Source organism: Tenrec ecaudatus, chromosome 9, assembly GCF_050624435.1.
Source record: "Tenrec ecaudatus isolate mTenEca1 chromosome 9, mTenEca1.hap1, whole genome shotgun sequence".
NCBI lineage: Eukaryota > Metazoa > Chordata > Mammalia > Afrosoricida > Tenrecidae > Tenrec > Tenrec ecaudatus.
In genome coordinates this window covers 5,885,241-5,912,375 of record NC_134538.1, presented here as the reverse complement: position 1 = coordinate 5,912,375, position 27,135 = coordinate 5,885,241, and the positions used below count along the sequence as shown (strand labels likewise).

General features: G+C 54.8%; 2 protein-coding genes and 1 pseudogene across 2 annotated transcripts in view; 2 read left to right on the top strand and 1 right to left on the bottom strand.

Annotated features, from left to right (window-relative positions):
• Nucleotides 1-829: 829 nt before the first annotated feature.
• Nucleotides 830-1,342, top strand: LOC142456278 (adenylate kinase isoenzyme 6-like; annotated as a pseudogene).
• Nucleotides 1,343-3,818: 2,476 nt separating this feature from the next.
• Nucleotides 3,819-27,135, bottom strand: part of KLHL25 (kelch like family member 25) — a 38,403-nt gene continuing 15,086 nt past the window's right edge. The window contains exons 2-3 of the mRNA XM_075557866.1: nucleotides 11,155-12,957; nucleotides 3,819-6,838 (exon numbers count right to left, since the gene is read on the bottom strand). Of these exons, the coding sequence (XP_075413981.1) occupies nucleotides 11,177-12,946 (1,770 nt within the window). The 5' untranslated portion in view covers nucleotides 12,947-12,957 and the 3' untranslated portion in view covers nucleotides 3,819-6,838; nucleotides 11,155-11,176. The remainder of the gene's footprint in view (nucleotides 6,839-11,154; nucleotides 12,958-27,135) is intronic.
• On the top strand, nucleotides 17,259-24,050 carry LOC142457053 (large ribosomal subunit protein mL42-like). Its single transcript, XM_075558402.1, has 2 exons — nucleotides 17,259-17,279; nucleotides 23,684-24,050. Exons 1-2 carry the CDS (start codon nucleotides 17,259-17,261, stop codon nucleotides 23,984-23,986), a joined length of 324 nt encoding a protein of 107 aa, XP_075414517.1. The 3' UTR covers nucleotides 23,987-24,050.

Below are 27,135 nucleotides of genomic sequence, written 5' to 3'. Positions count from 1 at the left end.
CACCCCAGTCCCAGGGCCTGAAATGGGCCTCCCACCTCCTTTGAAGGAGGGTGACATCTGAAGTGGGTGCAGGAGCAGCTCTCTGCTGGCACCTCCTGCCCACTGGAGCCCCTGCCCGAGGGAGCTCTCGAGAGCCTGATGTGGCTATATGAACTACAATCGACTGGCATGCCCTGAAGTCGGGCACCAGGCACCCCAAAGTTGAGGAAAGCCGGAGCAGGAGGAAAGAGGGCAGCTTGCTTCTGACTGGCTGTGCGCACCTCCCGTTCCAGTCGGGATCCCTGGGAAGAAGGGAGTTGCTGGGCTAGGGCAGACCCGTGGCCCTGCCCCATGCTGACTCAGGACAGCCCGGCCCCTCTGTGCTCTGGCCCCTTTGGTCACCGGGTGAAATCAGGTTTTAAAGTGCATAGGGAACATGGGTGTGCACAGGCAATATGTCAAACATCAGACCGCTTTCAATGTGTCACAGACTGATGATGTTGCCGGTAACCTCTGCTGTGAGCTCCAGATCCGAAAGGGCTTGTGGTGCTGCCGAGTAAGCGCCAGCTGCTGACCGCCCGGCAGAGGCGCGACACCACCAGCCCCCTCTGGAGAAAGGACAGGCTGACAACTCCGTAGCTTCTAATCTCAGAAATCCGGCTCACTCAGAGGTGGGAGCAAATCCGTTACAGTGGGGTTTGGGGTAGATAGATTACAAGGTCTAGTGGCCTAATAGCTGCTTTTTGGAGACATAAATTAGTATAAGTATTTCGAGATGCCTACAATATGTAAGATCACCTGAAAACATCTGTATTTATAAAGCCATTTTAAAAATCCATAGAGGAAGGCCATGGTGCAGCCAAACATCCCCTGCTCACCGGTCCACCAGGGGTTGGAAAAACCACACTAGGTGAAGACCTTGCATCAAGATCAGGACTGAAAGGTATTCATGTGGGGTTTAGCTAAAGGGGGGCGGCTGCACGATGGCTGTGATGAGGAGTAGGCTGTTCTAGACGAAGAGAGAGTAGTGGATGAGCTAGGAAACCAAATGAAGGAAGGTGCAGTTATTCTTGATGACCATGGCTGTGATTTCTTCCCTGAACGCTGGTTTCATATAGTTTTTGTGCTGAGAACAGATAACACTGTATTGTACAAAAGACCTGAAACAAGGGGTTATCATGAGAAGCAGCTGCAGGAGACTATTCAGTGTGAGATTTTTCAAGTTCTCTATGAAGAAGCCATGGCCTCCTACAAGGAAGAAATAGTACATCAGCTAACTACCAACAAACCGGAGGATCTAGAGAATAATATAAACCAGATATTAAAGTGGATTGAACAGTGGATGAAAGATCATAGCTCTTGACTGTCAAGACTAGCCACATGATCGTTACTTACTGAGCTCTCTCTGCCCATCATAGAAATGGTCCAAGTATCAGTAACAGTTTCATATTTAAAATGTGCTGCAGGACTAGCAAGCGGAAAGTATCAACAAAAAAATCCATAGATCCTTGTGATTGGTTCCCCTGTTCTACTCCAACTTCCCCTTCCCCTCCTGGTATTTCCACTCTCATTATTGGTCCTCAGGGGTTTTCTGTCCTGGATTCAGTTTCCAGTTCCTATCTGTACCAGTGTACATCCTCTGGTCTAGCCGGATTTGTAAGGTGGAATTGGGATTATAGTGGGGGGGGGGAGGAGAGGGAGGAAGCATTAAAGAACTAGAGGAAAGTTGCATGTTTCATCATTACTATACTGCATACCTGATCCCATCGACACCTCGTGATCGCACAGGCTGGTGTGCTTGTTCCATGTGGGCCTTGTTGCTTCTCAGTTAGATGGCCACTTGTTTATCTTCAAGCCTTGAAGACCCCAGATGCTCTATCTTTTGATAGCTGGGAACCATCAGCTTTCTTGACCACATTTGCTTATGCACCCGCTTTGTCTTTGGCGGTCATGTCAGGAAGGTGATCGTGGAATGCCAGTTTAATAGAACGTGTTCATACATTGAGGGACTACTTGAGTGGAGGTCCAATGTCCATCTGCTACCTTAATACTTAACCTATAAATATATGGACATAGATCTATTTCCCTATCCTCATATATAAATATATTTGCATATGCACATGCCTGTATTTAGACCTCTATAAATGCCTTTTGTCTGCTACTTCTTTCCTCTATTTCCTTTTACTTTCCTCTTGTCCCACTATCATGCTCAGCCTTTATTTGGGTTTCAGTAATTCTTCTCGGTTACATTGCCCTTGATCAAGCCCTTCCAGATCTCTTACACCCTCCTCGCCACTGATTTTGGCTCACTTGTTCCCTTGTCTCTGGATTTGTTAACACCACTTCCTTTCCCCCTCCTGTCCCTCTCCCATGTACCCCCGGAACCGTTGGTCCCATTGTTTTCCCCTCCAGATTGTTTATCCCGCCTATCTTATCTAGACAGACCTGCAGAGATAATAATATGCACAAAACAAGACAGCAAAACAGTGCAACAAAAGAAAACAAACATCAGAAAAGTGGGTGAAGGGAGCCGTTGGTCAGGGTAAGACAGGCGTTCTCAAACTAGGGCCTGCAGACCACAAGCGGCCCGCCGAGGACATTCATCTGGCCAACCAGGTGTTTTTACGTTTTGTTTTTTACTTCAAAGTAAGATATGTGCAGTGCGCATAAGAATCTGTTCATCACTTTTTTAAAACTATAGTCCGGCCCTCCAATGGGTCTGAGGGACAGTGAACTGGCCCCTTGTTAAAAGTCTGAGGACCCCTGGAAGACATGACAAAATAATAATTTATAAATTATCAAGGGTTCGTGAGGGAAGGGAAAAACAAGCCACAGACTGCTGCCACCAGTGTCTTACTGCGTGCCTTCACAGAAGAAAATGGCAAGTATTAATTAGAGGTTAGAAAAGGAAAGGTGGGTTTCTGGTGTGTTGACTTACCCCCATTCAAGGGCATAAACCTGCAGACTCCGTAGGGGTCAGTGCAGCTCTGTGCTCCGTAGGCTTCCAATTTCTGAGTTTAGGGAAGAATATTGTCAGGTCTCTCTACCAAGGCCCCTCTGGGAGCACTCGACCAACCAACCTTTCCGTTAGCAGCTGAGTGCCCTGAACGCACCCACCCACCCACCCACCGTTCAATGGCATTGGGCTGCAACCCACATGGTGGAGGTTCGACGTCAAAAACCCACAGGGGCTCATTCGGAGTCAGCACTTACTCCATGGCAGTGAGTTTGGTTTTGAGGGACTCTGACCCCTGAATTGGTACCTGTGGTCTGAGGGCAGAGCCATCACCCAAAGCTGGAGGCCTCCACCAGGGCACTGGCAGGGAGGGCAGCTCACCCAGAGATGCTTGGGCAGGTCTTGAACTGAGGTGGTGCTGTGGGCTGCAAACAGGTGGGCTGGGTCCCCCTGGCACAGGAACTGCCCTACCTGCCCCTCCTCCCCACCAGAAACAGTAAAGAATCAGGAGTCCACAGGCCTCCAAGAAAAGTCCCTGAAGGAGTCGAGCAGTGGGGAGAAGCCACTGGGGCTGGACCTGGACCTGGGCTGCCATAGGAGCCTGGAAGTCTCTTAACTGGGAAGCTCACCCAGTGGGGACCCTTTGCAAGCTGCACTGTCAAAGACAATTGCTTCCAAAAGGCTCCCCCTTTTCTTGTTATGATTGCCACCCTTGGCTGTTGAGCAAGGGATGGCTGCCTGGTCCGGGGGGGCTCACCCTCTCCAGTTGGTGCAGGCAGAGGGGCTGTTGGAGCACAGGATCATCCCCGGGGAAACCCGACCACGTCACCCCCGGGGAAGGCTCCCGGATGTTGAATAACAGACACACCACATGTGAGTGACTTTAACGACTTTATTTCCTCAACATTCAGGAGGTGAGTGCGGGCTCTGGGGAAAAGACGTGGGTTCTGCTTGGCCTCTGAGCTTGCTTTCCCAGGATTGGTTTAAAATACACAGGAAGGTGGTCTCATTAGCATAACAAAAGTCCCATTCCCAAAATAGATTGCCCCACTGGTATGGGGACCTAGGATCTTACACTCCCTTTTTGGGAGACACAATTTAATCCGATACACTACCACCAAGTGGATTCTGACCCATAGGGACCTTGTAGAGCAGTGGTTCTCAACCTTCCTAATGCTGCGGCCCTTCCATACAGTTCCTCATGTTGTGGTGACCCCCCCAACCATAAATTATTTTCGTTGCTACTTCACACTTATACCTTTGCTACTGTTACGAATCGGGCAAGCCCTGTGAAAGGGTCCTGCGACTCTCAAAGGGTCCTGACCCACAGGTTGAGAAGCGAGCGCTGCTGTAGAACAGAGTAGCATTGTCCCACGAGAGTCCCATAGGACTGAAAGCGTCCCTTCCCTGAGTGGCTGCGGGTCTCTGTGCCAACCCTGCAGAAGGCAGTGCAACACCAACCCACGATGCCGCTGTGTACCTCCAGCCCCTGGCTTCAGAGCCCAGCTCCACTACTGGCCACCGGCGCTTGAGTCCGGTGAAACCGGCCCAGTGCCTTCGGCTAGCCCTGCCAACAGGAAGGCCGTATTAGCAACGAGGGAACTGAGGTCCAGAGAAGTGACGAGACTGATCCAAATCCAAGGTCCCACATGCACAAGACTGCCCCACTGCGTCGGCCTGGCTCACGGGGTACTTTTTAGTGATGACGTGTGGCCTTGTAGTGAGACACCCCCCCTGCCCCCCCAGTATTGCTCGAATGATCTCCTCGGGCTCCTGGTTGCTGAAGGGGGCTGTACTAGTGGGAGACCACTCACTCCATGCACAGCTGCCCACTCTCCCTGGCACATGAGCGAATGGGTGGGCAGTGTGTGCTGAGGAAAGCAGCGTATATACTTGAGTATAAGCCACCCCAAATATCAGCCGAGGCACCTAATTTTACCATAAAAACTGCATTACAAATGTGCTGAAAAACTCGGCTTATACACGGTGTACACAGTACATCATCACGGCCGGTGTCCTCTGGTATAAAAGATTAAACCCCTTAGTCAGGGGAAAGTTCAAGAGCTTGAAAAAAGGAAAGCCCGCTGGAACGGCTGTCCCTGAAGCCCAGTGTGCGGACAGCCAATGGCTGCCTTCTGGCGCCGTGTGCTTTCACACGAGGGCCCACGGGCGCGCTCAGCCGGGCACGCGCCTGGCATGAGTGGACGACATGTTCTAACAGCGCAAAGGTTTCTCAACAGAACTGTTGGGAAAGGGAGGCATACAGGGCTCTGCAAACGTGCCGTCACTTCAAGTGGTCCTGCAGCTGTTCGTAGCACCAATGGAGTTGAGGAGGGAGCTTTGTCTTCAGTTGGCTGGTCGGTGAGATGGGGTGAGTGGGTAGGCTGGTGGGGGAGAAACAAGCCCACTTCCCCAACTAGTCCAGGTACTGGAAAGGAGAAAAGTGATTTTCTTAACCTTCTTTTATTCCATCAGGGGTCCTTGTGGCGCACAGGGTTAGGTGCTGGGTGACTCCTGGAAGGGCAGCTGTGTGCCGCCAGCAGCGGCTCCGCAGCGCCCTGTCACCTGCCAGTCTCGCCTGTAGGGTCGCCATGAGTTGGAATTGACTCCACCGCAGTGGGTTTGGCTCTTAAAATCAGATCAGAACTGGTTGAACAACACAAAGGTCAGGGAGCACAGCCACATGATGCTCTGTGCTGTGTGCCGGTGTGCTGATGGGAGCCGGGGAGTTTCAGCGGGGTTTCCTGACAGCCTCCCAGGACAGGAGACAAGTGACTCCCGGGAGGCAGAGTTCAAGCGGAGGACCAGGAAGCTGGACTAGACATGGCCAGTCAGTGCATGGGCGCTCCCGGAGGGCAGGTTGCCCCCGGCTCTTCCCCACCAAGCCACTTGCCTTGTGGGCCAAGGCCCAGCACTACCCAGGTAGCACCCCTGCGCCCTAGTCCGACTCCCTGGAAGTCAACAGACCGGGCACCTGGCCAAAGGAGGGGCAATCATGGGGGTGGGGTGGGAGGGAATTCTGGAAGTAAAGGGGTGGTAAGGTGCCGCCCTCCTCCCAGAAATTCTTTACATGGGGCAGTGCCGTGGGTGGCCAGATCCTCACCCAGCTTCGGGCACTCACACAGGGCAGCAGACCAGAGGGGCGCGGGTTTGGGCACCAGAGCTCGTCAACCCCTTTCCTCCTAAAGGATGCAGGACCCTAAGAGTGGGTGTCAGGCTGGCCCCTCCAGGACCCATGTGGCTACTCAGGAACCCAGATGCTGGTGATCTGCTCAAGGGAAGGGACCCAGTAAGCCCGGAGGTGAAACAATGAACAAAGGGCTGGCAATCCCCTTGGGGACAACCTCACTGTTTAAATCTTGGAGCAAATGGCCAGACCAGTGCCTGCTGGAGGCCAAGGCTGTAGGTCTGTGGCTGTCCCCTGGCTCGTGGACATACTGTGGCACCATCTACTTGTGCTTTCTGAGGGCAGGCAAGCTCTGATGGTCTGGGGCACCCGGCGTGGGTGATATGGCCACCCACCAGGGCAGTCCTGCAACCAAGAGCTTGGAGCGCGGTCCACCAGGGCGTCCTGCACTGGGCGTGGCCAGCAGACCCCAAGGCAGGATGTGCTGACAAAGAGGTCTCCACAGGTTTACAGAGGGTGGCTTTTCTTCTCCCTAAGGGAGTCTCCGAGTCAGCCCACCTCCCAGCAAGCCAACACACCCAAAGAGGTCGTGGCGGGCTCCCGGGGGTGGAGATGGCACCTCTTTGCAGGTCCACAGCATTGCCCCGAGCTGGTAGGTGACTCCAGGACGCTTGGAGCTCGAAGCAGGGCCAAGCTGAACTTCCTGTTCTGCAGACAAGGTCAAGGCCACTCCGCAGTCAGGGCTGCTGTGTGGGCTGGGGAGAAACTCGCTGAGCCTGGGGAGCAAGCAAAGACATGAGTGCTCACACTGTTCTGTCCTAGTAGGGGATAGAATGAAATGTAAGGTGGCCGCAGGCCAGAGCCAGTGGGAGAATCCCATGCTGGCCTCCACCATGAACGGGGTCCAGGTATCAGTCCGCCGTCTCCCTGGGCTGTGCTCTTCTCACCAACGCCATGGGCACCTCGTCTTCCGTCCACTCACCCCACGTGCCCTGAAAGCCCACCATCTGGCAGCACAGGCGCTGCCCCCCTCTCCAGGGGGTGGGGAACTGCAGCTTGCACCAATGCACACAGTAAAACACCCAGAGAAGCAACGCGAACTGAAAGAATGCCCCTATGCCCACTCGCCGACTACTTCCGTCTCCAGAGAGCGTTACACAATCTACTGTTCTGTGCATAAACGATGCCTGTCTGGCAGGAGTGAGCGCTGAGGTGCCAGCTGAGGGTGACGCTGTGACGGTGGCGGTCATGACACTGTGGCCAGGCCACGAGTCTCAGAGGCTCGGCAATTTCAGTGCTGTAATTCGGCAGCTGTGTCGTGATGCAGTCATTTTCTACTTCGGGATGGGATGGGGTCGCCCCCCATCATTGCAGTCCGCCTACGCTATTTTTGCATGATGGCTTATTTGTGGGGCTTCACCATGCCAGTGTGCTGTGGACGTCAGAGTGGGCAGACAGAAGCAGGAGCTGTGTACTGGTGGAGGGTGTGGAGGGAAGGTCTAGGGAGAATTCCCTGAAGAAGTAATATTAACCTGAAGGACAGGCATGAGTTCGCTTGAGAGGGACCAGAAGTCCAGGGAGCAAGTACAGTGGGGCCAGAGTGTGGAGGTAGTGACTGAGGGGGAGACAGTCAGAGGCATGATCCCCACATTGTTAGGAAGGACAGATGGCGTGGTATGGACAGAGGCCAGCAGCGGTGCTACCGGGGCAGGCAGCCCTGGTCTCCGGAAGCTCGCGCCCCAGGTGGGCTCTTTGTGAGTGCAGGCGACGGCTCTCTCTGACCTTCAGTGTTGTCACAGGCGAAGGCCGGGGCACCGTGTGTTGTCACCTAGTGCAGGTGTGCTGGAGCAATCCCTTTAAAAAGTCCGACCCACAGCAGCAGCGCGGTGTCATGCTGGGGGTGTGACTGGGCAGAGACACGGCGCTGGACGCTGGGGCGGGGAGGATTCTCGGGACACCAAGTGAGGGGCCAATCACTGCATCCCTCAGCATCCACGGAGAGCTAAAGGCTGGGGTTTCATCTTCCTTCCCTCCCTTTCGAAAACGTGGTGAATGCATGCTTTACACAAAATCTGCTATTGGGACCATTTTCTTTGTGCCATTGACCAGTGACATTCCTTACATCAATGTGTGCAGCCATCAGCACGACCTGGCTCCAGCACCTTGTCATCCTCCCCCAGAGACGGCCCCCTTCCTTCCTGGAAACCTCCTCCCTTGTCCCTGGAATGGTCTGTCCCGGGTCTGTCCCAGGAGTGAAAGGAGGTACAGCCTCTGGCATGGCGGAGTCCCTGCGTGGTGCAGACAGACAAGCCCTGGACCATAAGAAGCTGGCAGCTTAATCCGCCCTGGTCTGGCCATCGCCGTCTGTCCCCCCAGGGTTGCTCCCAGCTCCAGGGCAACAGCACCCTGGCAGTTGAATGCCGAGCTTCCCTGGGAAGCACCAGCAGTTTTGAAAGCCCTCATATCCCGACCAATGACAGGAGAGGGGTCCTAGCTGTCCGCCAACCCTGTTCCTTTGTTTTCTGGACAGCAGTCACCTGCTGGTGTGACCTGGCACCTGGCTGTGGATTTGAACCGTGCTTCCTGGGCGACAGAAAGCACCGTTTTACGTGTGCACTGGTTGCCCATTTGTCTCCTCCTGAGCACCAACGTCTACTCATGCCCTTGGCTCGGTTTACATCAGGGTGTCTGTGTGGATGACCTGCAAGTGTCCTTTATATATTCTGGGTATTAAAGTCGTAACAGATCAATGAGCTGCAAATACTTTCTCCACTTTGTTTTCACACTTTAGGATCATGGAAAACATCTTTTGTTCTGACGAACTCCAATCTCGGTTTGTCTTCTGTTGCATGTGCAGCGGATGTTAGGGCTGCGAGCCGTTGCTGAGCCCACACGCAAGAAGAGTTACTCCTGGATTCTTCTCACAGACAGGGCATCCTGGGGTTTCCCTCAAAACTGAAGTTGGCGATTGCTGCAGTCTTGTGAATAATTAAGAGTTGTTTACTAAAAATACTTTAAATGGGTCAAATATGTAGAAATTTTAGGTCAGATACAGTTTTTTTTGTTTTTTAAAAACAATACCAAAAAAACTGGTCTGGAATACAGAAATACAGGGGTTAGGAAGGGGCCTGGTCAGGGACATGGGAATTCATTCTCCCAAAGGAGTTGGTGGCACTCAGACCTGGCCACCTAGAATCTCGGTGGCTGCTTCCGCACTCCCTCTGCAAGCGCCGTGCCTCAGGCAGCCCGACACCTAGGGCAGAGGCACCCCCTTCTCTGCCCGGGGAGGCCAGGAGATGCCGTGCCCACCAAGCTGCCCGAGGACGGTCTCACAGTGGCTCCAAGAGGAAGCGGACAGCTGGGCAGAGAGCAATCCAAGATGCGACAGTCTCCCCAAATGTTAGCAAGGACAGTGTGACTGCTTCTGTGGCTCTGGTCTTACTTGCCCTGGGAACGACTACAAGGCCTTGTCTTGGTAGCTCTGTGCCACTTAGAGAGGCGAGCACTTCCATCTAAGTTGGCACGGGGCTCTGACCCACAGCACCTTTCACAGAGTGGTGCCGGGCCGGGCTGTAGGCTCTCCTCTGCACGTGAGTTTTGCAGCCACTGTCAGCCCGTGTCACGGAGAGCTTTCCTTCTTCCCCTCCTCACTGGCCCTTACCCAGCTTGGTGTCCTTCCCCAGGGATTGGCCCACCGGCATCTAGGAGGCATCCTTGCTCCTGAGGTCCATTCTGGTAACACGGCAACTAGGAGGCCTTAAGCTAGAACCAAGCAGCTTCAGAACACCATCCTCCCACTGCCGCCCTTTAAAACAGTAAACAGGTGAGCCCTTACCCTCTGCCGCCCTTTCATCTGCCAGGCTCTAGAAGGCTGCTGAGTCCTCGCAGCCACCTCTAGCCATCGGCAAGGTCCCACATGCGTCTGGACTTGTAAAGGCACCTTTCCCTGCCCTGAGCCTCTAGTGAGCAAGAGCTTGGTCTCAGCCGTCAGTCCCCCTGGGATTCCGGACAGGACACACTGAAATCTCGGTGCTGGGTCCCCACTGCCTCCTGTCCCTCCCCTCCACCAGACAATAATGCTTGTCTGCCCCATGGTGGTGATAGTGGGGTGCGTGTGTGTGTGTGTGTGAGAGAGAGAGAGCGAGAGAGAGAAAGAGAGAGAGAGAGAGAGAGAGAGAGAGAGAGAGAGACACGCTCTCTGCCCTCTGGTTTGTCCTCAGCAGGGCCAGCCTCGTTCTGGAATCATAGACCCGTCCCCCTGCCTCTTGGAGGGTCACTTTCAGTTCCTGGGAAACAAGGGCCCCTCCTCACTGCAGAGGGGTTGCGGAGTCGCTGGGCACCCACCCTACCTGCCCTGTAGGGCTCCTTGTCCTGTGCATGGTTACACCTAGCCCAGGGTCAGGGTGGCAAACACAAGCCAAATGTGTGGCTGCAGGGACACAGGCAGATGGATCCGTCGTGGCTCTGCAGTCCGGCCTGGGCTGCGAGTGCCCACTTGTCCCACCCTGGGAAGGGGTGCAAGCAGCACCTCCTCCGAGGGTGGCCACATGCTGTCAGTGTGGCACCGTCAGAGTCAGTCACTGCCCAGCCCACACCCCATCCGGACAGGTGTGCAGGGGAGCTTCAGCCAGACAGCGTCTAGTCCCCACCCTCTTGCCTTAACTGGTCTGGGGATCGCCTGGGCCTTGGGACCAGCAGGGGATTCTGATGTCCAGCCGGTTTTGGGACCACTGCTTGGCGCAAAGGGGAAGTGTTGGACTGCTGACAGAAAGCCTGGCAATTCGAGCTGTCTAGAAGCGCCCCCAAGGAAAGACCTGGTCATCCAAAGGCTGAAACATTCAGCTGTCGAGAGTCAGGGGAGCTGAGCTCCTCTCTGACACGTGCAGGGTGGCCATGAGTCGGTGCCGACTCACGGGACCAGGCCTGGCTGGTCTGAGGGCTTTCCCCATTCGACAGTAGGGTGCCCAAGGTCCCTGCCAGCTAAGCAGGCAGCGCCAGGACCTGGTCTCACACACTAGCCACTGCCACCGTGCCCCGCTTACGGGGGCGGGGAAGCAGGCGCCCTGCCCTGTGCAGCCCCGGGAGGCCTTACCTGGGTGGCTCTGCAGGTGCCCTCAGGCGGGCAGGTGCTTCCAGGTGCTGACGAAGGCCGTGGGGATGAGCGAGTAGGGCACGGTGGTGATGCAGTCCCACGTGTCTGAGGTGGGGTCATAGCAGTCTAAGGTCTTGCACCGCTGCGTCCCAAAGTAGCCCCCCACCACGTAAAGCTTGTTGCCCGAGGCTAGGGCGTGGCAGGACATGCGCTTGGCGGTCATGTCCCCGATGCGCGTCCACTGGGTGGTCTCGCAGTCGAAGCGGTAAGCCGAGGCGGCCGTGAACTCTGTGTCACCCCCCATGATGAAGATCTGGCTGCCCAGGACGGCCGCGGCCGTGTAGCGCCAGGGCTGTGGGCACTCGGCCTTGATGCTCCACCGGTTCTCGGCGGGGTCGTAGCACTGCACTTTGGAGACCATGTCCCGGTGGATGCTGGTGCCCCCGAACACGAAGAGCTTCAGCTTGGCGCTCACCACCGCGGCGTTGCTGACGCCGTCCCGCAGCGGCGCCACCATCGTCCACTTGTTGGCCGCGGGGTCATACCTCTCCGCCTGCTTCAGGGACACGGACGGGGAGGCCGGGAAGACGCCGGCCAGCGACGTGTGCCCGCCGACCACGTACAGGCAGTTTTCCAGCTCGGCCGAGCCGTGGCCGAAGCGGGCGATGAGCATGGGCGCCGCCTTGGACCACTCCTCGTGGACCGTGTCGTACACCCACACGTCCTTGGAGACCCCGTTCTCCGAGCCCCGGCCGCCCGTGACATAGACCTTGCAGCCGATGGCGGAGGCACTGAACTCCTTGCGAGGGCTGGGCAGGTCTGCCTTGGGGATGATCTCCTTGGCCTTGTGGTCCACCTGGTAGATCTTGTCGCACATGAAGGTCTGGCCCCCGAGGATGAGGAGCGTGTGGCCCGCCTTGCGCGGCCGGGCGCAGGGGCTGGTGACCACGCCATCGTTCTGCAGGATCTTGGCCTTGCAGCCCAGGGCCTCGTCCAGGAGGAGCCTGGTGCGCTCGTCGGCCAGGATGAGGTCCTCGCCCAGAAGGGCCTCCCTGAGGCAGTCGGACGGCAGCAGGGCCAGCCGCACGCTGCGCAGCAGCTCGGGCAAGTGCGTCTTCCGCCGCTCCGGGTCGTGCCTCACCCACTGCAGGACGGCCTCAAAGACCACCTGCTCGTCCTCCACCTCCAGCTCGTCGCTGGACGTGAGGTCCAGCAGGGTGTCCTTGGACAGGCTGTTGAAGTCCTCGCTCTGGCGCACGGTGGCGAAGTGCACCAGACACATGCGCCAGGAGAACTCGTAGAGCCGGCGGCACTGGTGGGCGTCGGACAGCAGCATCATGCCCAGGCAGTTGGAGGGCAGCAGATTCTTCTCCAGGAACTCGGCGGCGGCGTCCCGCACGTCGTGGAACTGCAGCATGTCGCCGGCCTCCAGCAGCGACTCGGCGTTCTCCTCGTTGATGGCGATGCGTGAGGAGTAGGCAAAGTCCAGCAGCAGCTCCAGCACCTCGGGGTGCAGGTTGTCCTGGAAGTTGACCGTGTCGTCCCGGCTCTCCCGCAGGCCGTGGCTGAACATGGCCTCGAAGTAGCGGCTGGAGGCGGCCAGCACCGCTCGGTGGCAGGGGAAGGCGCGGTCGCCGGCCCAGAGCGTGACATCGGTGAACATGCGGTGCTTGCGCAGCGTGTTGAGGTGGGCCAGCACACAGTCGGGGTGCGAGGCCTTGTGGAAGAGCGTGATGTTCATGGAGCCCGTGCTGCCCCGCGACTTGCGGGTCTCGTGGACACTGACCGACATCGTAAGCCAATCTGCAGAGGGAAGGAAGCAAAGCCCGAGGTGAGCGTGGCCATTCTCAGGGCTGCTCACGCTTGAGCCCGGCCCCAGGCGGCCTGCCCGCTCTCACCCCCACCCCTCACCCCACCCAACTACACTGGCGGTTCTCCAACCCCAGGTCTGCTCCCTCGACCTCCTCTGAGGACGGCACTGGGATCTGTGCTGCTCCCTGCCCTTCAGGCCTTGTTCCGATCAGTGTGGAACCAAACCTCCGGTCTGTCGACAGGCCCCGCTGCGCTGGGCTCCCGTGGGCTGCAAATGGCCAGCGTACCTGTACAGGGCCGTGCCAAGTGTGTGCTTGCTGCTCACCCATGCTGTGGCCGGGACACCTGGGCTCAGCATGACCCGGACAGAGTGCTGCAGGCAGTTCCACAATCAGTGGCCAGCTCTGCTGCCCAGTCCTGACACTCCACTGGTCCCTGGAGATCTGCCTTCTGTGGCCCGAGAAGCTAGGATGCCCAGAAGGGGCTTACATGCCCCTCTGCTTCCAATGGGCCCTGCCTCAAGATGGGCCACCATGGCCAAGTGCTCAAGTCCTCTGAACCCTGGGGTCTGGAGAGGCCCTGCACAGCCCAGCTGACCTGCTGGCCAGTGGCTTGGCCCCCAGTCACCTTGGCCTACTCTCAAGTCCTAACAGGAAGGCAAGACAAAGGCCCGGGAACCACGGCCAGAAATGTGGGAGGCCAGACAATCTAGACTGGCCTCAAGCCGAGCAGCCCGCACCTCCCTGTCTGCTCTGCTGGCCCAAGGGTGCTCAGCACTGCACCAAGCTCAACCCGGAGACACAGGAGCATCCTGGCTGCAAGGTGGGGGCTTCCCAGAACCTTTGGTAAAAGGTTTGCTGCCTGCCTGCAGTGGAAACCCGGCTCTGCCCACAGGCCAGCAGAATCACCCTTCTTAAAGCTTGTCTAGCTAGTGACCAGGCTAAAACATTATCATTTTCCAATTTTTCAACCACTTAGCACCTCTCCCTCCCCCCCAACCTTCCCCCCTGCAATTTTCCGCTTAAATAATCCAGTAGGGGAAGGAAGTGATTTCATGCTTCAGTGAAATTTTAAATGAGCATCTGCCTGCCCGGCCCTCGGCACACCCCTCCCTCCACTGGAGAGGAACCAAAGAAGCCGATATATGTTGCGTGGCCTTGCGACCTAGGCAGTGGAGGGCTGTGGACCTATTAGTCGGCCAGAAGGACACTGTTGCCCCAGTGTACCCTGGGCAGTGGGCCCTGGTTCTGAAGGAGGCTGACCATGGGGCCCCGGCCCCTCAGCAGGTACTGGCATCAGTGGGGAAGGCAACAGGTGAGAGCTCAGGATCCCACAGAGGTCACCACTCCTGCTTGTCTGTACCTCAGTTTTCTCTTCTGGAAAATGAACTCTGTCCTGCTCAGACGTCCTGGGAAATGTAATTACTGACCAAGCACCTCCTGCTAGCCGGGCCTGGGACAGGGAGTCAGGCAAGGTGTGCCCATGGCATCCATGGCAGGCCCGCTGACACCTTGGTCCAGACCCCTATGCCCAATCTGAATTACCGATCCAGCTGTCACACCTCTCTGCAAATCCTCCTGTAATTGCTAAACTTTCCTTCCGGCTGCTCCCACCCCTAATCGCTGGGTTGCTTACTCTGCGGTCTTGCCCCATGGACCCTGAGGTGCAATGGGTTGCCGGGATTCTAGGCCTAGGCCCAGGCCCTCGCCCCAGGAGCCAGGTAATGCACTGAACACCGAGGCGGGCCGCAATCCTTGCCTTGGCACCCAGCAGCTCCTCTCCAGGTGCCTGAGCCCCTCCCTCATGTGCCCCCTCACCTGCGGGCTTCAATCCCTGAGCAATAACTCCCCACGCGAATGCCCCAACCTCCTCGGAGTCTTTTGACAGGCAGGGAAGCTGGGTTAGAGTCCAGCCATCACCGAGGCCCCCAAGTCCTGTGGCCAGCACCTTCACCACTTCCTGCTCCAGGCAGGGGTTCAGTGGGTCCCCACAGGGCTGGTACCCCCACTGCCAACCACGTGAGAGCATACATTCCAGACCTGCTGGGGGTTGGGGGCGAGGATTCTGGACCGGGTCTTTCCCTTGAGTGACATGCCTCCTCCCCTCCAAATGTCCTGAGTCCAAGCTTGCAGGGCAGCTGGCCCTAGAAGCCACATGGTAAGGGCTGAGCTGGGTCTGCACTGTAGGAGTTTACCAGCAGGCTCTCTGCCAAGGTGCGGAGGGAGAGACGTCCCTTGGAGGGGTTCCAGGTGTGACTAAGGTAAGCCTGGCCTCGTGCATTTGAAGGTGGGACATGAAATAAGACTGAGGAGAATCGGTGCGTGTGAATTATGGTGCTGGCGAAGAATACTGAACGCACCATGACTGCCACAAGAACACACAGCTGTGTCTTGGAAGACATACAGCCAGAATGTCCCTAGGAGGCAAGGCCGGTGGGACTCTGCCTCACATACTTTGGACATGTCGTCGGGAGAAGCCAGTGCTTCCAGGAGGGTAGAGGGGCAGCATAAAGGGGGAAGGTCTTTGACAAGCTGGACGACACAGTGGCTGCGACATGGGCTCAAACAGAAGAACAACTGTGAGGATGGTGGACTGGGCAGGGTTCTGTTCTGCTGCACCTGGGGTCACTACGGAGCGGAACCGATTTGATGGCACCGAATGACAGCAAAGGTGGGACAGGTGTTCCCGGGCAGTGCAAATAGTGAAGCACTTGACTGCTAACTGAAAACATGTGTCTCGGAAGAAAGGCCTGGTGATAAACTTCCAAAACCTCAGAGACTGAAAAACCCTAAAAAGTCCAGCAGCACTCAGGCAACTGGTAAGGCAAGGGGCAAAGCGAGGCACAGAGCTGCACAAGCACAGAATGGGCCACAAACACACAGGGTGGCCACGCTGGCCCTGGGAACAAGGGACAGCAGCCTTTCCTTGGACCACAGAGAGCAACTAGGAGATAGTTAAATCAGGATCGAGTGTGCTAGTCCACGCAGCCAAAGAGCCAGAGGCTCGACAGCCACTTGGAACAGGTCCCCCGCCCTCCCAGCAGCTGCACCCGACACCCATTTTTTGCCTCCTGTGTAGGTGGGAGGCTGGCCCTATGACACTCATGACTCACTCCAGACCCTGAGCTAAGGGCTCCTTGTTTCAGCCACATCACAAGTAAGAGGGATCTGTGCCCGAGGATTCTCAGGCCAGAGTCTTTAATGACACGCTGTGACCCAGGCCACAGGCTGGGAACAGGCAGAGTTGCAATTCTCCACTCACGTTATTGGGCTCCTGGGTTGCACTGAACCACCAGCTCCTAGTCCAGGAAGTAGCCGGGCTGTAAGGCTGGGAGGCCTGGGCTCTACCCTCCTGGCACCTGACCCCCACATGCCTCACTTCTAGTTTAAGTACCTGGACATCTAAGGCAGCCCAGAGCTATGGTCCAAACACTTCCAAAGCTGTGACCGCCAGCACTTTCTTCCAAGGTGCCCCTGGGTGCACCTGAACTTTTAATTTTTTAGTCAGTAGCTGAGTGCTTGACTGTTTGTGCCACTGAGGCTATCTAAGTTACCACAGCTCAAATATGTCCAAAAGAGAGTTCTGAGCCCTGGCCCAATCCATGGGGTCGGGGGGACAAGTCCGGGTGCCCCCACCTCCTGAATGAATCCTAAATCTGATCCCTTCTACTACTATCCATCCCTCATCTGCACAAATGCACACAGTCCCTCACTAGTGACCCACTTGAGCTCTTGCCCTCTACACAGAGGCCAGGAGGTCCTCGTAAAAGCATCAGTCATACACAGAACTGACCCGGCCATCTCCCCCCTAGAGACACACCGAGAGGAAGGCAGGTGCCCGACCAAACACAGCACACCAGTGGCCACTCGGCACAGTAATCACAAAGAAGAAGCCGTCCCAAAGCCCATCAATGGGTCTGCTCGTACCACAGCCGGCAGGAAGGAAGCTAACCACAGCCTGTTCACAGCAGCCAGATGGAGACCACCCAATCCCCATCAGCGGAAGAACGGATAAACAAGCCAGGTTCCCGTCCACAAGGGAACACAATGCAATGGCCACAATCACAATGACTCTCTGAATCTCATCCTCTGGGGGAACCCGGAGGACATTCGACAACTGTTGGGGGAGACCTTTCTTGCCAGGAGCCCAGAGAAGGTCTTCCCGCTCAGGAAACCTTGCTTAATGGCTCCCCAAGGCGGGGAGGAAGGGAGGGCAGACCCTGGCTAGCGGGCGAAGGAAGGCAATTCATAGAGGAAGGAAAAAGAATGGAGGCAGGGCAAGACAGCGGGAGGATGAGGTCTCTTCCCGATGATGAGCTGTTCGCTCGAACCTGACAATCTGCGCTGGAAACCTGCACCTGATACACAATAAAGGTTTGTTTGAATCTTAAAGACTGGAGTGGCATAACCTCACTTCAAAAACAACAACAAAATGGTGGCAGCAGCTGAAGAGTCAGAGAGACAGAGCACAAGGCCACAGGCGAAGACTGCCTGCCGGGCACACAACCTCAGGCCATCTCCGGTCTGTGCGTGGGCAGACAGGCAGGCCGAGGGCAGTGCGAGTGAGAGCGGAGCAAATACATAGATGTTCCGCGTCTGTATTAACCTACATATGCAAACACGGATCGGTCTAATAGAGGTTGTCTTGCTGCGAATACGCCCATGAGCCAAGTGAAGCATTCAGGGGCAAAGGCATGAAAACTTCTCGGACATAAGCAAACACCCTGCAGAGGGAGTCCCTGGGTCTGGGAGCTCAAGCCTGGTCTCATGAGGGGGACCGCCACCAGGCCAATTAGCGTAACAATTCAGAAAGACAATGTTCTATATCCTACTTTGGAGTTCAGCCTAGAGTCTTCCTCTTTTTTTAAAATCATTTTATTGGGGGCTCATACAATTCTTATCACTATTCACACATAGATCCATTGTGTCAAGCACATATGTACATTTGTTGCCATCATCATTCTCAAAACATTTGCCTTCCACTTGAGCCCTTAATATCAGCTGCTTGTTTTCCCCCTCCCTCCCCACTCCCCCTACCTCATGAACCCTTCATCATTCATAAATTATTATTATTTTGTCATATGTTATGCTGTCCAATGGCTCCCCCTGCCCTCTTCTCTGATGTCCATCCCCAGGGAGGAGGCTATACGTAGATTCTTGTAATCAGTTCCCCTTTCTACCCCACATTCTCTCCACCCTCCAGGCATCGCCACTCTCACCACTGGTCCTGCAGGAGTCATCTGTCCTGAATTCCCTGTGTTTCCGGTTGCTATCTGTGCCTATGTACATCCTCTGGTCTAGCCAGATTTGTAAGGTAGAATTGGGATCATGATAGTGGGGGGAGGAAGTATCTAAGAAGTAGAGGAAAGTTATAAGTTTCCTAGTTGCTACCCAGCACCCTGACTGGCTCATCTCCTCCCCACAACAGCCTAGAGTCTTCTAAGATCCAGAGCAGCTATCTAAGAAGTAACAACTGTTCTCTCCTCATCCAGAGGAACGAAGACGCCTGGAAACAACAAGTCCAGTGGACCATTGTTTCCACAGCCCTGAGACCAGAACTAGATGGTATCCAGGTACCACGGCCACAGGGATCACATCAGAAGGTCTTGGACAGAGTGGACCAAAGTACAGAACAAGATTCAAAACCATAAAAGAGACGCAGCTTAATGCTCGGATAAGAGACCGAATTCCCTCCCAGGTGCTCAGTTCTCAGTCAGACGACAGGCAGGTTTCTACGGTGAATTAGTGAGGTGTGCAAACCTTAGATTCATGAAGCATTTGAAATAAAAGAGAAAGCAGTGGCCCCGGGACAAAGTTCGGAAGGTCTGGGACAGAATGAGGAACGGACAAAAGAAATTCAGGGGAAGCGGGAGGAGTGGTGTTACCTTGTGGGGTGACCATCAATCACATGAAACAAAATGTCCAGGAAGTTAAAAAGTTTCAAAAAGGAATGAAGTCCTGCTGCTCCCACCAGGCACAAAATAACAAAGATCTCACGATCCCATTGATATGAAAAAAGGGGACTCCATCAGTCCACAAAGACAGAAAGCAGACTGGGGTTTGCGGAGGGGAGGAGGGAATGAGGAGAAATTGCGGGCCGGGGCTGGGTCTTCTTTGTGCAGCGATGAGGTTTGAAACAAGAAAAAAGTGGTAGTTCACGATATTGTGAATACCTAAATGCCACAAAACCAACTTTAATCCCACCGTGCTCAGCTCCTCCTCGGCACTCAACACTGCACGCTCCTGCCGTCCCTCTGCGGGCCTGTGCGGAGCCCTGGGGCCGGGCAATATGGCATGGTTGATGGCACGGAACCCCCGGCAGCTCTGCGGGAGAAAGACTGGGCTTTCTGCTCTAGTAGACAGAGTCTCAGAGACCCTCTGTGCGCCAGCCAGCCTGGACTCTAGGGCAGTGAGTTTCAGTTAGTCTCTGCCTGCTCCGAAGTGGGCTCAACTTCTTGGGTAACGGCTGCCATATACTGTGGGCTCAGTATGACCCAAAAGCCACCAGCACCTTGCTTTACTTGTGATGTGGCTACTGAGACACTAACCCAGCTGCGTCCCACTACTGGGTCGATGAGGGCGAGTGGGATGGTGGGGGAAGAGTGGCAAGCGAACAAGGGTGCCCACAGCGAAAGCTCGCTGAGTTACTCTACCTCTCCCCAACACACCACATGCACCCCTTTCCTGCAGTCACACCTGATCTGTTCTCCAGGAACAGCGCCCTACACCCAGGCTCACGGAGCTCTGTTGGCCAAGTCCCATGAAGGGTCCCAGTGAGAATGATGAAGGCTGGCTTTCCTCAGAGGCCTGAGAGTGCAGATGACAGCCAAACTGCTGCCACCTGCCGGAGCAGTGGGCCTGCACAGCAAGGCAGCAGGAGAGCCCCTCACCTGCGGCTCCATGCCCGCTATGTCCAAAGCTGCCTGCTCCTAGGCTTCCCTGTCCTGCTCAGGTTTCCTGTCACTTGCCACCACACAGTCTCAATGGGGCATCAGTTCCCAGAATCAGTGATCAAAGTCTGCTTGTCTGGGCATGCCCAATACTGAGTCGTAGCTGTATGTGCCCCTCCTCCCATCCAGGACACCACAAACACTGGGTAAGTATTACTAAGTGGCAAAATACACGTTGGAATCTGAACCCCTATCCGTATATGTAACCTTGTTTGGAGGTGGTTTTTGTTTGTTCATTGGGCCATCGCCAAGTAGGCTGGGTTCTAAATCTAATCACTTCTGAGCTATACCCAGGTGGGGAAGACAAGAGGCATATCCAGGATTGCTGGCAGCTGACTTAAAGCTGAACTAGAAAAGGAAGTCTTACCCTTAGAGCCACACCCTGCATCCAGACTCCCATCCTTCCCAGCTATGAGGAGGTGAAAAACAATTTGCTCTCAGCTGCTAACTTTGATATTGGAGCTTCAAACCCTCCCGGCGGTGCTGCAGAAGAATGGTCTGCAGATCCGTGCCCGTAGTCCAGTGAAGGAAACCCTTGGAGCAGCAGCAGCTGCGCCACCGGGTAGCACACGAGGTGGCAGGGGCTGGAGAGGCCTCGGTGGCAACAGGTTTTGTGTCTGTCTGCTCGTCACAGCCACCTCCTTGTGGTACTGCTCCCCCAGCAGCACTAGAGAACCAGGACTGTGAGGCTGAAGTTAGTTTTCTCTGCCACTCAGGTTATGTCTGTGATAGGCACTGTGGTCGGGACTGGGGGACATGAAAGGGGTGTCAGATGCAGGTGCCCGAGAGCACTGGCGGCAGTGTGCATGGCATCAGGCCTGCCCGGCTCCCTGTCTCGGAGTCAGAGTATCAGACATTGGTGCTGCACACAGCACAGAACCATGTGTTGATTACCTATGTGCCATCCTAGGTATTGATGGGTTTAAGGCAAGTAATTTTTAACTGCTCGCAATGGAATGCTTTAGACTAGCAATTCATCATCCTGCTAAGAGGTATCGACCCACCTCAGGCAACACCTCCACTCTGCTTACCTCGCAAGCTGCAGCCAGGCAGGCAATCCTTACCTGCATACAGGCGGGGCAGAGGACAGTAGCAATGGACCCGCACTTGTCTCTCAGGATCCTGGGAAAGCTAAGTGTCTGCAGCAGAGAACTCAGTAGCCAAGGGACAGGACCTTCAGAGAAGAACTTGCCACTTAGACAAAAGTGTAGCAGGTGGCCATTTCAGTGTCTGCTCTCCAAAACCCAAAGCCACAGCCATGGAGTGGATGCCGACTCCCAGTGGCCCTGGAGGACGCTGTGAGCTTCCCAGACTGTAACTGTTTACAGAGGAGAAGCGCCATGTTTCTCTCAAGGAGAGGCTGGCTGCACAGTTGACAGCCAGGGCTCTTAAGTGAGACCACCATGGCTGCCTGGCTCACTATTAAACCTCAGTTTGAATCTCTAGGAGACCCACTTCCACCTGCTGCTGTACCACCTTCACCCATCGTCAAGAGCCCAAACCAAAGTAACTGCTGTCGAGCTGACTCCAGGTGCGGTGACCCCCGGGGTGTCTGAGCAGACCTGTGCTCCACAAGTTCTCAATGGCTGGTTCCAACAGATCACCAGGCCTTTCTTCTGAGGTGCCTCTAGTAAATGTAGACCTCCACCTTTCTGGATAGCACCTGAGTGTGGGGTTGTTTGCAGCACCAGAATGACCCTCTAATTGAGAGTCTCGACTTCCTCTTTCATTAGAGAATGGGGGGGGGGCGGCGTACACAGTACACACAGGCTGCATTGCAGATCTGACTGTTCCCCAGTCCCCAGGTCTGAATGTATCAGGCCCAAGGCCAATTCTGCAGTTACCCAATCTCTAGATCAGCAGGACCGTGTCCTGGGAAAACTGGAAAAGCTGGCCCTTCTACAGGCGGCTTACAGGGGAAAGTGCAGGCCGAATTTCAGCCCACCCTGGGCTGGCGCCACGTGAGGCCAACAACCTGTGCAGAAGCTGGAGCTGCCTTGTGGGAGCTAGTACTGACAGCCAAGCCAAGCCCAGGCCCCGGTCTCCACCGTCTCCTCCTCCCACAGAGCATGGCCCAGACTTCCCTCGCAGGAATAAGGCGGCGAGAAAAGAACAAGCTATGTTATCAGCAAAAAAAGACAGACGGCACAAGCACAAAATGAGCAAAGCCTTGGAAAGACGTTTCTACAAAGGGGATGTTCAAAGGACCACCAAACACAAGAAAAGATGTTTATTGTCCTTAGCCATCAGAGAGACGCCAGCCAGAGCCACAGTGAAATACCCTTTCCGGAGTTCCAGAGGCACAGCGGTTGAGGTCAGAAGTTCAAACTCAAGGTTGCTAGTGAAGGAAACCCTACGGAGCAATCCTCCTGTGTCCCACAGGATCATACGGGTCAGAATTGATGGCAGCGGCTGTAAGATAGCTACCCCAAACTAAAACCCACGGCTGTCAAGGGAACTCAGAATAAATCTTTACAGACACAGTCAGCCCGCCCCTCTTCCTCTTCAGTGGCTGGCAGCCCAACATTTCCCCCGCTGTGCCAGCAGGGCTCCTCAGGATATAGTTATACACACACACACACACACACACACACACACACACACACACACACACAAATGCTAGCAGGGAAATGGGGAAAGTGGAACTCTCAGTCATTGCCGGTGGGGATGTAAAATGTACAGCCACTCAGGAAAACAGCACGGATTTGTGACAATTTCTCTAGCACGTGACCCAGCAATTCCACTCCAAGGGACACACCAAAAAGCCTGCAGCCCTTATGCTATGCATGGGTGGCGCTGACAGACATGCTGAACGAACACACAGACACACAGTGGTAAACACGACACTGTCTCACAAACGTAAAGGAAAGGTAAATGTTTAGAAAACAGGGTGTATTAGTGGTTACTGGGCGCAGGAGCGGATGGAAAAATTGAATTGATTACGGGGAGGGTTACCCATCTGATTATTCCAACTGCTGTCAGGAAGTTGTGCGCCTGTAAAGAGTTGAATTGGTAAGAGTCTTGTGATGGAAATACAATGGAGGTGTACACACACACACACACACACACACACACACACACACAGCTGCTGAGGTGGCTTATTTACAAGCCTACACCTCATGCTATTTGGTGCCTTGGTTTGGAGGTTTAAAGGGTCGTCATTTCATGGGACACCCCAGCCAACTGGCTCACTAACGTGTTTCATGTTTGTGTTCTACCTTGTGAGGCAGAGCCTAGTCTTCGATGGTTGCGAGCACCCTTCACGGAAGCGCTGTTCTCTACTCACGCGGAGCAGCAGGGACGTGGAGTCAGGAGCAGGAGGGTATGTGGCCACTGGCTCCATGAATCCCTTTGTCATGAGATCAGAAGAACTGGATGGTACCTGGCTAGAATTACTGACCATTATGATCAACAATTCTGTAGAATAATTCTAGTCAAAAGGGAGAAAATGCAGGGCAGAATTTCAAAGTCTCACGAACTCTGGACTTTCTGGAGCCATGAAGGATGAGTGAGTTTCTGAAACTGTTCCCTAAGATAATCTTTAAACCCTAAACCAAAAATATTTCCCAAAGTCACTTTATAACTGAGTAATAGTTTAGGGCAGCTAATAAGAACGGCCTGCCATGAGCACTGGGCTTATTAAAAGAACTTTCCCGGGGAGACAACATGGCGGTTTCACCGTGAGGACCCGTCAAGGGATGAAAGTAGATGTGCCTGGAAGCAGATGTTTCAGTTTCTCTGCATAATATCTTTTGCCATACCGTCTGATATAATTGCAAGGTCGAGCTTGCTTTGACATCAGATGGCAGGACAATAGTACGCTACCACCCTTCTGTGGACATTCCATATGAACATACGAAACCTATTCCTCGGCCAGATCCTATACATAACAGTGAAGAAACACATGATCATGTGCTGAAAAGTAGATTAGAAGTGAAAGATCAGCCCCTTCAACAAGGACCGATGATAGAACAACTTAGCAAAATGTTCTTTACCACAAAGCACCGTTGGTATCCTCATGGACAGTATCACAGACGTCGTAAGAAATTGAATCCTCCAAAAGACAGATGATTTCGAGGTTCTCATTAGGAATCATAGAGAAATGTTATCTTTTGCCTCATTTGCCACTTGAGAAAAATATCCGATGTTGTCCCTACTATGTTACAAATAAAGTAATTTTAAAAAATTGGAGGGGCCCGTGACAATTCAGTGAGATGATAAGTGAGGTTTCACTGCTGTACTTCTCACCTTGGTCCCACATACAGGAAGCCATCCCCGGCCTCCACTGGGAGTAAAGGAGGTTTTCCTGGTCTTCTGGACTGACTTCTGTTACACTGTTGTGAGAATGAATCGTTTTTATAATCAGGAAGAACCCTAAAGAGTTTTATCAAGGCTACTGGACTTGGGTCCACTAAAGGATTGAATGAATGAGATAAATCTCACAGCGGTGTGCCCGTGAGTGCTGCACCTGTTACCTGAGCAGGAATTTCCCAAGGGGGCGGAGTCGAGCTGAGTGGTGACCCTGAGCCCAGTGTCAGGAAGCCCACACGGGAAAACACACCCGGCATCCATCCCCAGGAAGCGGGCAGCAAAATAAGAATGGTCACTGTTACCGAATCAGAGCTGCGGATCACTCTGGACACTCGGTGAGGGGACACGTGCGATGCCCTTCCCCGTCTACTTTCCAATGGCCCTTTCGCTATAAAAACAAACAACAGCAACATGCATGCATGTTAAAAACAAAACATACTCTTCATTTAAGTGCAGCAGGTCAACGTCGTTTGCACTGCCTCTCCATCCCGACTGTGCGTATGCACTTCTGTTTGGTGAAACAATTTCGAACCTGCCACAAAATGACAGGAACATACATGTCTTCTGGTCTCATGTGGTCAGGCTGCTTGGGGGCACCTCTCACCGCCCTGCCCTCAGACCCCCACCCATGCCCCTGGGGAATGAGCTGGCCACAGGGTAGGTTCTAGAATGGAGCGGGGCTCAGAGAAGAGGTTAGGGCATTCCCACAAGCACTGCTTGGTCACAAACAGGTCTCCGCTTCAGGGAGAACCCAAGTGCGCCTGAAGGGCACTGCTGCCCGGAAGAGTGGGCGGGTGGGCCAGGGCCTGTGGAGGCCAGCATGCCAACCCTTCCCGACACAGCGTCGGCTACGTGCCTGTTGGCAGGAGCAGGAGCAACAGAGCCAGCATGCCCTCTCAAGGGAGCTCCCCCACCACCCAAATGCTCAGCATGGCCATCCAATCGCAGGGCAAACCCCATGTGGATGAACCCACTGTCTGCCTGCTGCCAAGAGCCAGAAGGGAAAGCGGGGTCCAAGGAGCCCCAGAGGAGCCAGTGCCTTCTCCACGGGGCTCCAGCCTTTCGACTTAATGCCCCAAGTGTTCTGCACACGTGGAGCAAGGGGTGACGCTTTAGCTTCTGGGGTGGAGAGCCAAGTCCTCACAGGCTGTCCTGGGAGCCAAAGCCATGGTGACAAGTTGACAGGTACTACTGAGACGGGTGGCCAGCTCCACTCACAGAAGCACAAGTGTCGCTGCTAGAAGGATGGGCTCGGCGGTGGCCTTACTCAGGGCAGCAGGCTCCGCCTTCCAAAGAAGGCAAAGGTCGGGAGGTAAAAGGGCAGGGGCTGTGAAAGCCTGCTGGAAGATGAAGCAACACTCGCCGCAAGAAATCAGCTAGGGAGCCTGCTTGGGAATGAACACAGAAGCCCGCGAGCCTGCTCGGAAACCAGTGTTTGCCTCCCTGATTGGGGGGTTTAGTCCTTGCAGCTGAGTTGGGCAAGCCCTGGGTGGTGTTTACCAGGACAGGATGGGCTGTGCTGTGGGAACCAGGCCCTGAATCTCGGTGGCTTAAAAGGGCAGGCACAGATTTCTTGCTCAGAACACCTGCACCATAGGTCCGGGGAAGTCCGGGAATCCTCAGCACTGTCCCTCCCAGTGACCCGATGACAAGCAGCCACCGTCTTGAATGCTGCCAGGGGAAGAAGGCACGCTCTGGAGCGTGGCGCGCTGACAGTCGATGCTTGGCTGGGAGGGTGCACAACACTTCTGATCACGCCTCATTGGCCAGAGCAGTCACCTGACTGCACATGCAGGGGGTGGGGGGTGGGGGGGGCAGAACAGTGCAATCCTATCAGAGCCCACTACTCCCATCATCTGCAGATAAGAAGACAGAAGTCCACAAGCAATGGGTGAAAGTTCAAAAAGGTGTGTGCAAATAGACCAGGACACCATGGTTAGCTCTACATCGCAGACATTAAAATGTATAATCGACAACTGCAGAGGAAAACCAAGCTTCTTCGCAGGAACATCCTATCTGCCCAGTTCACTGTGAAACCCACGACAAAGGACCGGCAGCATTAATAATAAATAACCACCGTATGCCAGCACTGTGCTCAGTGGTTTTCGTCATGAGCTCTCTATTCCTAGTGGGCCGGGCTACGATCATTATCTGCGTTTTACAGGTGAGGACACTGGGCGGCGAGATGTTGGGCAATGTGCCCAGGTCCCCTGGGGTTGGGGGCATAGCTCAGGAACCACATACCCCTCCCAAACAGACTCTCTCTCTTTCTCTCTCACTGCCATGAGAGTCCAAGGCTAAGAGGCTGGGGAAAGGCAGTCATCTAATCCAGACCAGTCTCACTCTGTTGAGCTCTTCAACAGGGCTAGAAGAAAAGTCTATGGGGTGTCAACCTCACATCCAACACTAGCTTCTGGCCTCCGGCCCCTTCCCCTTGGCTCCTTCCAGTGGCCTCCATCAACCAGCTTGCTGAGAGACTAAACGCCCCCATGTCCCACGGCCCCCCACTGTGGGTCACGGACCGGCTCCCTAGGGTGCATCAAGAACAGTGCAAATCCAGTACCGCCCTGGGCAGAGCGGAGACCCCAGCCTCTCAGTCACAGGCCACCATAGGGGAAGGGGCCGTTTAGGATCCGACAATCTCCCAGGCCTTGACCAAAAACTCAAAGCCAACAGTCAACCCATGGATGTATCCTGTCAGTTCCCAACCACCAAGGGGTTCGTTGCTCGTTTTTATATCGTTTTGAGGCATTATGCCAGCCAGCAGAGCCCTCCCCCTAGGGAGGCGGGGTGCAGCCAGCCCACAGACGAAGCTGCCCTGCATGGTCAGCACCCTTTCTGCCCAGCATCCTGCTCTCTCAGTGGGAACCCCAGTGGATCCCAATTCAGAGGGGCCTGATTATCGGGTT